General features: G+C 47.1%; 1 protein-coding gene across 4 annotated transcripts in view; it reads right to left on the bottom strand.

Moving 5' to 3' along the window:
• LOC138295284 (NACHT, LRR and PYD domains-containing protein 12-like) overlaps positions 1 to 12997 on the bottom strand; it is a 73867-nt gene that overhangs the window by 11725 nt on the left and 49145 nt on the right. For 3 of the 4 annotated variants that reach the window (XM_069233484.1, XM_069233483.1, XM_069233482.1), the window contains exons 10-12: positions 12744 to 12914; positions 8074 to 8241; positions 2146 to 2224 (exon numbers count right to left, since the gene is read on the bottom strand). In XM_069233484.1, the coding sequence (XP_069089585.1) occupies positions 2155 to 2224; positions 8074 to 8241; positions 12744 to 12914 (409 nt within the window). In that variant the 3' untranslated portion in view covers positions 2146 to 2154. The remainder of the gene's footprint in view (positions 1 to 2145; positions 2225 to 8073; positions 8242 to 12743; positions 12915 to 12997) is intronic. The other variant, XM_069233485.1, reaches the window with a different exon arrangement.

Genomic DNA, 12997 nt, shown 5'->3' on the forward strand with positions numbered 1-12997 from the left:
CAAGCCTGTCCAGCAATGGGGCAAGCCTGTCCAGCAATGGGTGAAGCCTGTCCAGCAATGGCTGCAGGTTCTTGGCCATAACCAACCGAAGTTGAGGCAGTAAATCATCCTGGCTAGCAGGGGCCTGCGAGGACAGGTCTTGGAGCAGATCTATCTGAGGCTGCAGGTCAGGCCCATGACCAGGGTAGCCTCGGATTAGACGGAAGAGTTGACTTTTGGCTACTGGAGCCCAATAATTGACTGGTACAGTTAGGGAGACGGCTTTTCCCAGCAGTTTTCTTCCTTCTAAGACCTGGGCACTCTAACCGTGAGTAGGAGAGTGTGACGATTCCAGCCCAGATGTAGTATCCAGTCACATCTGCACTATCGGGCCCACATGTCCACAAACGGGGTTGTACAACAGCTGGCTGGCTGTTCCCCTGGGGCGCTCCTCAGTTCTGAAGTCACTGTCTAGTGAGAGGCGTTCTGTAGAGAGTATCCCCACTGCTCTCTCGGGCATACCGTCTATGGGGGTGTTGATCGGGTCACTCTGGGAGAGCAAGCAGCTTTCCTTCTTCCCATAGGGCGATATGCAATAATCAGGGCCCGTTCTCTACGCACCAGCAGTGCGCCGCCCAGGAAAACAAAGATCGAGGGATGCGGACGGGCGCAGACAGGTCCGCTCTTGGCCCGGATGCGTCCCTCACTCGTCCAGCGCAGCGGGGACGCCGCCCTGTTTAAATAGCAAAAAGCACCCCCAGGCTCACGATGCAGGTTGGAATGGGCAGGCTGCCCAAAGAAAACTGGTGCCTGTAGACCTTGCTGGTGTGATATGACAGGTCTCCTCCAATGTAGTGTTCAATATGAATGGGAGGTTCCTGGTGGACATCTGACACCCCCCATCCCCACCCCAACTGCCCCCATCCACTGCAGTACTCTGCCAAGACACCACCCAAGAATCAGAGGCTGATTCACACAGTGGAAAATCCAGATTTTACCCTCAGTTGTTAGAGACAAAAGATCTACATGTGTCTGTTATTGTTGTACATTATTGAGAGCGACCTGTCTTCAGGTGCTGGGTCTATAGGTGACACGTCATCCTGAGTTTTTACTTCTACTCTCTGCATCTCAAGAGTCTGGCCTGAAAAGTGGACCTGTGCTCACCTCTAGCTGCGTCTGTTCCAGAGTCCGGCATATAAATGAGGGATGTATCCTGTCCACGACATATGTAAACGAGCATACATGTATCCTGTCCACGACATATGTAAATGAGCATACATGTATCCTGTCCACGACATATGTAAAAGAACATATATGTATCCTGTCCACAACATATGTAAACAAGCATACATGTATCCTGTCCACAACATATTTAAAAGAGCATATATGTATCCTGTCCACGACATATGTAAAAGAACATATATGTATCCTGTCCATGACATATGTAAACAAGCATACATGTATCCTGTCCACGACATATGTAAATGAGAATACATGTATCCTGTCCATGACATATGTAAACAAGCATACATGTAACCTGTCCACGGCATATGTAAACAAGCATACATGTATCCTGTCCACGACATATGTAAAAGAACATATATGTATCCTGTCCACAACATATGTAAACAAGCATACATGTATCCTGTCCACAACATATGTAAAAGAGCATATATGCATCCTGTCCACGACATATGTAAAAGAACATATATGTATCCTGTCCATGACATATGTAAACAAGCATACATGTATCCTGTCCATGACATATGTAAAAGAACATATATGTATCCTATCCACGACATATGTAAAAGAGCATACATATATCCTGTCCACAACGTACATAAAAAGAACATATATGTATCCTGTCCATGACATGTGTAAAAGAACATGCATGTATCCTGTCCACGACATATGTACACAAGCATACATGTATCCTGTCCACGACATATGTAAAAGAGCATAAATGTATTCTGTCCACAACATATGTAAAAGAGCATATATGTATCCTGTCCACAACATATGTAAAAGAACATACAAGCATCCTGTCCATGGCATGTAAAAGAACATGCATGTACCCTGTCCACAAATTATGTAAAAGAACATGTATCCTGTCTATGACATACGTAAAGGACATACTTGAGAGATGCAAAGGAAAGATGAACATACCTGATCTGGTTAAAACTCTTCCTTCGTCAGCAAGCCCACCTGCACTTCGCCAGCATCAGTAAACTTATTGCCAGACAGTCTGGGGGGAAGGAATGACATGTATACAGTATACAAATCAGCTTTTAAATTGTGATCATCTCCACTAGCACACTCTGTGCCCCCAGGAAGGTTTACCTACATTCACCAAAGTAAAGCACCCCGTTCTAGGTACAAGGCATTTATTCATCTGGCCAACTTGGTAACTCAGCCTAAGTTCTTTGCAGAGAGCTTTCTCAGTCCAGACCAGCTGCACGGGTGTCACCTGCAAATCCAAGTGTTTCCGAGATCTCTCCTCCTTAGGAGCTTGCAGAGTTTTTATGCAACACCGCGGAATTCCACGGAGTGAAGGTCTGCGAGTTCCACTCACCTCTAATATATATGGCCTGGAGGTCTTCAGATGGCGTCTTATTTCATTCTACTCTTGCTCAATAGTTGCACAGCTCCTCTGTCGGCGCACATTTCATCAAACAAATGCTACTGGTTCAAAGACAAGACTCAACACTGTTCAGCTGAGGACTCTGGGTCAATGTCTGCCTTTGACCTGCTTCATTTAATTTCTATGAAACTACTGTAAGTCCAATATCAAGCTTGGGAGTGGGATGATATGGATACGATCGATCAACCCGCGGGGTCGAGTGGGCAGGACAGCTTGTGAATGGCCAACCATGGTCACTGACACGAGCGACGAGACAGGGAACCCAACTGGATGACAAGAGGGACTTACAGATCCAGGAAGATGTCCTTTGTGGCATGGTGACCATGAGATGATTACTTTAGAAACAGATGTGCTGCAGATGACCTCAAATGTTTGTTTCATTTGTTTTGCAGAGTGATATGATAACATGATTAAAAATTATGAAGGATGAAGGAAGCCCTCTGGGAGGAGGTCTCCAGCTTGGGACTCAAAAAACCTTGGTTGTTTTAGGCTTGGGTAATACAATTCATGCAAAAATATTAAAATATCGATTTAAAATTATTGAAGAATGAAACACAAAATAAATTTGGATGAAATCTGTACTTACATTGGCGTGAGACGTTCTTTTGGAATAATTAACCATTTCGATCAGGATTTGATGCATCTGATTGATTCGTGAGCAGCGGGCACCAGAAGAGCCATCGGAGGCATAAGTGTTGGGTTCTAATGGAAGGGAATTATCATTGTTGCTGCACCTATAACCGCATCGAACATCTAAAATGTAACATAAGCTGACACGAGAGCATGCTGCGATATCTGCTGCCTACATTGGCCATCTCCCTGTTTCTGGTGAGAGAAGAACACAATGGTTTTTCTCCTTCACTCTGTACGTCTCTGTGACTGTGGATGGTTTCCCCAGGTCCAGTGAATTTCTTGCCAACCAAAAGTCCAAATGCCGCTGGCCAGCTTTTGATACCGACCTCTTTAGTAAAGTACATACAAGGAATGAACCTTGGGTGGGAAGCCAGCTCCAGCCCAGTAGATGTCCAACAGTTGGCTGGAGATACCATTTGAGACAGAAAGTGGTCACATCAGAAGCGACCTCTACCTGAACCACTTGTGCAATGCTGGTCATGTTAACAAGACATTGAGACTTTCTGAAACCAGTCCATTGGCACCATAAATCCATCCTTTTGTTTTGTATGGTCTCCCCTGTTCAGTTTGAGGAGTCAGCTTTAGGGTGACATAGAGGCCATCTAACGTGTTTATGGAGCATTTTAGAAGATTTTCAGCCAACGCTACTCAGACTCTCAGAAATGTTTTTCACTGTATCTGTGTCTGCTGAGAAACTGGTGCAAAGTGACATTCATAAGAGAAGGTCAGAATGCTGGGAGCTCTATTGAAGACAATGGATTAGAACACTGGAATGCTGAGAGCTCAATCGGAGACAATGGATTAGAACATGGGAAAGCTGAGAGCTCCTTTGAAGACAATGGATTAGAACACTGGAATGCTGAGAGCTCCATTGGAGACAATGGATTAGAACACTGGAATGCTGAGAGCTCCATTGGAGACAATGGATTTGAACATGGGAAAGCTGAGAGCTCCACTGAAGTCAATGAGTAGCTTCAGGTTTACAATGGCTGAAGCTGGGAGCTCCAACATTACAATGTTGTCTTCATATCTTCCCCTTTTAATCTAGAAGATTCTACCCTCAATGGATGGAGTGTTCTAATAGTCTAGATGCTCTTCTACCTCAGGCTATACTGGTTGTTAAAGGCCCTCGCCCTGGGGATAGGCCCTCCCTGCGGATCTGGCCTGTAACTCAGGTTCATGGCCTTTAACAACCAGGGTAGTCCTCGGCAGCGGTCCATTAGACTATATTAACTTTCTCTCTCTAGTGCATTTGCTCCTCTAAACTAGGTGCCAAAAACGCTGCTTTAGTAAAATACCAATTTCCCACATGGACTTTCGAACACCATCAAGCTTGCTCTAACCATCCCTCTTGGATGACTTTAGCCGTAAGAGCCTAAGTAGACTGCTTTTCTGTGGAAGTGTCATGTTCCAAACCCGCTCCTACCTCTTGGAGTGAGTCTTACTTGCTCGACACGCTTCCCTTGTGTGTAGTGAGTACTTGAGTAACCAATGGTGCTGGAGGTCCTGTAGCACTTGTGGTTAACGACAGTACCCACCAGCAATGCTGCTCAGCAGCCACTCGCCATGCAAGAATTGAGAAAACAGGCCGTGGTAATCTGTGTGTTAGGACTGATCAAGGTTATAGGATTGTTCTGAAACCTCCATAAATACCCAGTCCAGCCATCATTGTATAGCTCAGGCCACAGGAACCCCGGGCCAGAGAGGAGACACCCCTAGCAGACTGAGGTCTCCCCTTTGTGCTGAATTCACCTCTTGGTGGATTTAAAATACTAGGAAAGGTCAGGAGGGCTGGCAGTACCCACCGTCAAGGTTAAGCGATCCACATCTCACATTGGTTGATGTAAACCACTGCATTTACCAGAAGAGTCTCCTGACAACCTGATCTACCTACCTGAGCAAAGCCCCTCTCAGCCTTGCCCAGAAGTCACGTCTCCTGGAAACAAAAGTAAGAAACACCTTCTCTCCCAGCTGTTCCTCATCTTTGCCTGGAAGCATGATTACTTGGGCGAAGGAGTGGAGATAGTGTTTCATTTTAGTTCATTTATTTCTAAAGACCACGCAATGTTTAAGTCAGCCCGCTAAGTAGTAAACCCATATTAGAAAACTGAGAGCCTGAATAACAAAGATACATTTAGACCTGAGGTCTAATGGCCCTACTCACAAAGGAAAACGTAGACCTGAAGTCTAATGGCCATCCTCACAAAGATAAACTTAGACCTGAAGTCTAAACGGCCCTGCTCACAAAGATAAACTTAGGCCTGAAGTGTAATAGCCCTACTCACAAAGATAAACTTAGACCTGAAGTCTAACGGCCCTACTCACAAAGATAAACTGAGACCTGAAGTCTAACGGCCGTGCTCACAAAGATAAACTTAGGCCTGAAGTGTAATGTCCCTACTCACAAAGATAAACTTAGGCCTGAAGTGTAATGTCCCTACTCACAAAGATAAACTTAGGCCTGAAGTCTAACGGCCCTACTCACAAAGATAAACTGAGACCTGAAGTCTAACGGCCGTGCTCACAAAGATAAACTTAGGCCTGAAGTGTAATGTCCCTACTCACAAAGATAAACTTAGACCTGAAGTCTAACGGCCGTGCTCACAAAGATAAACTTAGGCCTGAAGTGTAATGTCCCTACTCACAAAGATAAACTTAGACCTGAAGTCTAAACAGCCCTCCTCACAAAGATAAACTTAGGCCTGAAGTGTAATGTCCCTACTCACAAAGATAAACTTAGGCCTGAAGTGTAATGTCCCTACTCACAAAGATAAACTTAGGCCTGAAGTCTAATGGCCCTGCTCAAAAAGATAAACTTAGGCCTGAAGTCTAATGGCCCTGCTCACGAAGGTAAACTTAGACCTGAAGTGTAATGTCCCTACTCACAAAGATCAACCTAGACCTGAAGTGTAATGGCCCTACTCACGAAGGTAAACTTAGACCTGAAGTCTAACGGCCCTGCTCACAAAGATAAACTGAAATCGGCTCTACGCACAAAGGAAAACGTAGGCTTCATCTTTAAGTTTACCTTTGTGAAATGGGCCTTAGACTTCAGGTCTAACTTTACCTCTGTGAAGAGAGGGACAATAATGTCCATTACAGACCTTCTGCTACAACATTTCAATGCCTGTCTTTGTTTCTCCCCTTCTGAGAACATTCTGATTGGAATGTTCTAACATCTGTACACCTCTTCTGCATTGTGATATACTGGTTGTTAAAGGCCTTCGCCCTCGCAATAGGACTTTGGACCCATGGTCCGAGTTCAGGGTTTAACAACTGGTCTAGCCCTTGGCATCAGGCTATAATTAGAGCACTAGAATATTGAGAGCGGCATTGTAGAACAATGGAGTGAGAGACCTGCTCCAATGGTCCAATTCTTGCCTTTCTGATTCTTCCTTTTTAATTCACAACAATCTGTCCTTAGTTTGTGGAATGTGATTTAGAGCCATATGTCCCTAGCTACACCAGCCTTTAAAGTCCACCTCCTTTGCTATAGGTCATTCCTGAAGCGTATGCCTACAGCTCAGGAGAGGGCCTTTAACAATGAGTATAAACCTTCTCTTTGTGGTATAATGCTCTGTTGCTGTCCTTTGAGTTTCCCTAAGCGTTGTGAGTATGGAAGAAAGGGAATACATGACCCATGTTCCTAAGAAGCTCAAGTCACAAGCGAGGGTCACCAACGCCAAGGGGCTCCTATAAACTTTAGATCCAGCATTTCCGTCACGGTTGTTGCTGAAGGAGAGTGCCTCAGCCATGACAAGGTCATTGTCTTACTTTGACATCTGAGCCCCAGTAGATAATCAAGCCTGTACACCAGGCCTTTGCACACTTATTCTTGGTCTTCTGGCACAAAAACATACCATGTTTATCCATGATTAATACATTCCCAGACAAGATAACCCATAGAGTACACCTGTTTTTGACCACACATGTGTCCGGGTGGGCAACAGATATATCCTTCACTCTGCTGAGGAACCCTGCAGGGCAGATAAGAAGCACTGGCAGTTTGATGAGCTTGCTGCACCTTGGAGGAGCACAGGGTAAAAATGGGAGCTCACATCACCAGCATACAGCAGCACAGGCCATCTAAAGACCTGACAAACTCACACCAAACCCATGCGAGATCCTGGGAGACTGTCTTTTTACAGTGAAGGTCAGGGTCCTGGCTTCTGCAGTGAGTGATACCCAAGCTGAAACCGATGTTGGTGGAAACATACACCAAGGACCCTGGCACAGCTCAATGACAAAGCATCGCTCCAGTGAGGACACCACAGGACGTCCAAAGTGCTTAATTTGAGCCGGTGGTTGCAGGTGGGTCCCACCAGCACTCATTTTGGGACCTAGCACTTATTGTTCCTCATCAGACTTTACCACAAAGCAAAAGAGACAAAAACCCACAAGGGAAAGAATGAGGAGGAGAAAGATGGGAAAAGTAGCAAAAGGAGAAACGAGGAACCTGCAACAGTCAGCTAAAGGGGCAGAAAGTGTGTGGTATTGGACCAAAGAGGCATGAGGTGGAATGCAGCCTTGGTATTCAGTACTCTGAACTTCAGCAGCACCAGCCAAAGGCTTTTGAGCATAACTTTGGGCCTCATCCCTTATTCTTTTACAAAGTAAGGGCCTGAATATGATCTTTGCGGCTGGGGTTACGCTGTCACAAACATAATGGATATCCCGTCTACCAAATTACAATTCCATTATACCCTATGGAACTTGTAATACGACTTATGGAATATCCATCAAGGTTGTAACGGAGTATTTCATACGCCACAATCGTAATCAGGCCACAAACCTGGATATTCCATAACACATACACGTACTTGAGTTCACTCAGGCTACTGCAGGTCTCCAAGAGCGGTGTGAAGAAGACGATTGACAGGTCTGTCAGAAGATTCCACCTCAGGGACAGTCTCTGCAGGTCTCGCTTCTCCAAGAGCGCAGCACAGAGTTCTGGGACGCAGTCATCGGTCAGCTTGGTGTCATCCAGCCTGTCAATCACAGAGACACAGAGGATCACCATCAAAGGACAAGGCTTGGACAAAGCCAAGAGGCCTGGCTTTTGTAGAACATTACTGAAGTGTGATTGAATGACAGAGGTCGAATGAAGCATACACTTTCCAGATCACTGATTTTATAAGCTTATCAACATGTATTTGAAGTAGAGAATGTCTCAGTGCAAACTCTGGGTGGGTGGGAGTGAACTCTGTAGGGCTGTGCTTTGTAATGTGTTTGTTCTTGCTGAAGTGCAGTCCTGTGTGCTACAGGTAGAGTGGTCTTCTAATGTAGGGCCATAAACCTCTCCTTTATCTGCGCAGTATGATTCATCGATTATGCTCATATTGTCTAACTCCCACTGCTTCGGAGCCCTTCCCTGCAGGATTGGGTGCCACATCAGCTCAGCCTGGTCTATCTGCCTTGAGCTGGTGCTTCCACAAAGACAACATTTCAAAGAAGTCTGAGACAGACACCCCGAGCAGGGACCACCTGTTACAAAAGTCTGAGACAGACACTCCGAGCAGGGACGACCTGTGAAAGGAGTCTGAGACAAACACTCTGAGCAGGGACCACCTGTTAAAGGAGTCTGAGACAGACACTCCGAGCAGGACCACCTGTTACAGAAGTCTGAGACAGACACTACGAGCAGGACCACCTGTTACAGGAGTCTGAGACAAACAGCCCGAGCAAGGACCATCTATTACAGGAGTCTGAGACAAACACTCCGAGCAAGGACCACCTGTGAAAGGAGTCTGAGACAAACACTCCGAGCAAGGACCATCTGTTAAAGGAGTCGGAGACAGACACTCCGAGCAAGGACCACCTGTTAAAGGAGTCTGAGACAGACACTCCGAACAAGGACCCCCTGTTAAAGGAGTCTGAGACAGACACTCCGAGCAGGGACCACCTGTTAAAGGAGTCTGAGACAGACACTCTGAGCAGAGACCACCTGTTACAGAAATCTGAGACAGACACTCCTAGCAAGGACCACCTGTTAAAGGAGTCGGAGACAGACACTCCGAGCAGAGACCACCTGTTACAGGAGTCTGACACAGACACTCCGAGCAAGGACCACCTGTGAAAGGAGTCTGAGACAGACACTCTGAGCAAGGACCACCTGTTAAAGGAGTCTGAGACAAACACTCTGAGCAGGGACCATCTGCTAAAAGTGTCTGAGACGAACACTCCGAGCAGGACCACCTGTTAAAGGAGTCTGAGACAAACACTCCGAGCAAGGACCACCTGTTAAAGGAGCGTGAGACAGACACTCCGAGCAGGGACCACCTGTTAAAGGAGTCTGAAACAAACACTCCTAGCAAGGACCACCTGTTAAAGGAGTGTGAAACAGACACTCCGAGCAAGGACTACCTGTTAAAGGAGTCTGAGACAGACACTCCGAGCAGGGACCACCTGTTTCAGGAGTCTGAGACAGACACTCCGAGCAGGGACCACCTGTTAAAGGAATCTGAGAAAGACACTCCTAGCAAGGACCACCTGTAAAGGAGTGTGAAACAAGACACTCCGAGCAAGGACCACCTGTTACAGGAGTCTGAGACGAACACTCCGAGCAAGGACCACCTGTTACAGGAGTCTGAGACGAACACTCCGAGCAAGAACCACCTGTTACAGGAGTCTGAGACTAACACTCCGAGCAAGGACCACCTGTTACAGGAGTCTGAGACGAACACTCCGAGCAAGAACCACCTGTTACAGGAGTCTGAGACTAACACTCCGAGCAAGGACCACCTGTTACAGGAGTCTGAGACAGACACTCCGAGCAAGGACCACCTGTCACAGGAGTCAGACGGACACTCTAAGCAGGGACCACCTGTTACAGGAGTCTGAGACGAACACTCCGAGCAAGGACCACCTGTTACAGGAGTCTGAGACAGACACTCCGAGCAAGGACCACCTGTCACAGGAGTCAGACGGACACTCTGAGGAGGGACCACCTGTTAAAGGATTGTGAAACAGACACTCCGAGCAAGGACCACCTGTTAAAGGAGTCTGAGAAAGACACTCTGAACAAGGACCCCCTGTTAAATGAGTCTGAGACAGACACTCTGAGCAGGGAACACCTGTTACAGGAGTCTGAGACAGACACTCTGAGCAGGGACCACCTGTTACAGGAGTCTGACACAGACATTCCGAGCAAGGACCACCTGTTACAGGAATCTGACACAAACACTTCGAGCAAGGACCACCTGTGAAAGGAGTCTGAGACAAACACTCCGAGCAAGGACCATCTGCTAAAAGTGTCTGAGACGAACACTCCGAGCAGGACCACCTGTTAAAGGAGTGAGACAAACACTCCGAGCAAGGACCACCTGTTAAAGGAGCGTGAGACAGACACTCCGAGCAGGGACCACCTGTTAAAGGAGTCTGAAACAAACACTCCTAGCAAGGACCACCTGTTAAAGGAGTGTGAAACAGACACTCCGAGCAAGGACTACCTGTTAAAGGAGTCTGAGACAGACACTCCGAGCAGGGACCACCTGTTTCAGGAGTCTGAGACAGACACTCCGAGCAGGGACCACCTGTTAAAGGAATCTGAGAAAGACACTCCTAGCAAGGACCACCTGTAAAGGAGTGTGAAACAAGACACTCCGAGCAAGGACCACCTGTTACAGGAGTCTGAGACGAACACTCCGAGCAAGGACCACCTGTTACAGGAGTCTGAGACGAACACTCCGAGCAAGAACCACCTGTTACAGGAGTCTGAGACTAACACTCCGAGCAAGGACCACCTGTTACAGGAGTCTGAGACGAACACTCCGAGCAAGAACCACCTGTTACAGGAGTCTGAGACTAACACTCCGAGCAAGGACCACCTGTTACAGGAGTCTGAGACAGACACTCCGAGCAAGGACCACCTGTCACAGGAGTCAGACGGACACTCTAAGCAGGGACCACCTGTTACAGGAGTCTGAGACGAACACTCCGAGCAAGGACCACCTGTTACAGGAGTCTGAGACAGACACTCCGAGCAAGGACCACCTGTCACAGGAGTCAGACGGACACTCTGAGGAGGGACCACCTGTTAAAGGATTGTGAAACAGACACTCCGAGCAAGGACCACCTGTTAAAGGAGTCTGAGAAAGACACTCTGAACAAGGACCCCCTGTTAAATGAGTCTGAGACAGACACTCTGAGCAGGGAACACCTGTTACAGGAGTCTGAGACAGACACTCTGAGCAGGGACCACCTGTTACAGGAGTCTGACACAAACACTTCGAGCAAGGACCACCTGTGAAAGGAGTCTGAGACAAACACTCCGAGCAAGGAGCACCTGTTACAGGAGTCTGACACAGATACTTCGAGCAAGGACCACCTGTGAAAGGAGTCTGAAACAAACACTCCAAGCAAGGCCCACATGTTACAGGAGTCTGAGACAAACACTCCGAGCAAGGACCACCTGTTAAAGGAGTGTGAAACAGAAACTCCGAGCAAGGACCACTTGTTAAAGGAGTCTGAGACAGACACTCCGAGCAGGGACCACCTGTTAAAGGAGTCTGAGACAGACACTCCGAGCAAGGACCACCTTTCACAGGAGTCAGACGGACACTCCGAGCAGGGCCCACCGGTTAAAGGAGTCTGAGACAAACACTCTGAGCAGGGACCACCTGTTAAAGGAGTCTGAGACAAACACTCCAAGCAAGGACCCCCTGTTTCAGGAGTCTGAGAAAGACACTCCGAGCAAGGACCACCTGTTAAAGGAGTCTGAGACAAACACTGAGAAAGGACTACCTGTTAGAGGAGTCTGAGACAAACACTGAGAAAGGACCACCTTTCAAAGGACTCTGAGACAAACACTCCGAGCTAAGACCATCTTTCCAGACACAAGTGGGCAGACTGTGCGGACCAGTCGACTCTTATTCGTTCCACATCATGGTTCTATACCTTGAAGAAGTACTTTCATTTATACATCAAATGTTTTGGCTTTGCCAAAGCTTAATCACATGTCTTTCACAGTCACTCCCTTGCTCCTGGACGATTCCCCTGGTATCATCTGCATGTCCTCTTAAACATGCTGCTCCCTTGCTTAGGTGTGCAGCATTTTTCCTGCTGACTACAACTTAAAAAGTCTTCTTTGCATCCATAGGTACGCAGATTGAGGGTGAGTAGCCATACTATTGTTACGCGTTTGTTATAAACTTGACCAAATAACATATTCACAAGTGGCTGCTGAAGAGACAGAGTGCACATGGGCTACCACTGGCTAGAATGTAAGTAACTCTACCTAAGTGAGATGTACAGAGTGAAGAAAGCTCTGAAAGGAATGGAGGGCGTGTGACAGGTGAGGCAATGAAGGTGAAGGTCAGCCTTTGGGGATAAAGGATACGGTCTGTTAAAAACAACAATGGGGGTAAAACGGGGGTCAAAGGGTAATGGTATGGCTGCCAAACAATGAAGGAATAGGACTTAACGACAGGGTGGACAAGCCTGCGGATGTATAGAAATGGTTTAGCTCAGGGTCAAAGCTAGATTTTCTTACCTCAGTTTCTGTACTTTGCAGCCTGTGTGCTTCAGTCCTTCACACAGCCTTTTCACTCCAGAGTCACCAATTTCATTATCGCTCAGATCCAGGTCTGTGAGAGATGGACTGGTACTGAGAACAGATGAGAGCGCCACACAAGAGGACTCTGTGAGGGAGCACATCCACAACCTGCGAAAGACAACAGGAGTGTATGATGGAGCACATACACATTCTGAGAGAGACAACAGGAGTCTGTGAGTGAGCACAAACAT

This window comes from Pleurodeles waltl, chromosome 5, assembly GCF_031143425.1.
Source record: "Pleurodeles waltl isolate 20211129_DDA chromosome 5, aPleWal1.hap1.20221129, whole genome shotgun sequence".
NCBI classification, from domain to species: Eukaryota; Metazoa; Chordata; class Amphibia; order Caudata; family Salamandridae; genus Pleurodeles; species Pleurodeles waltl.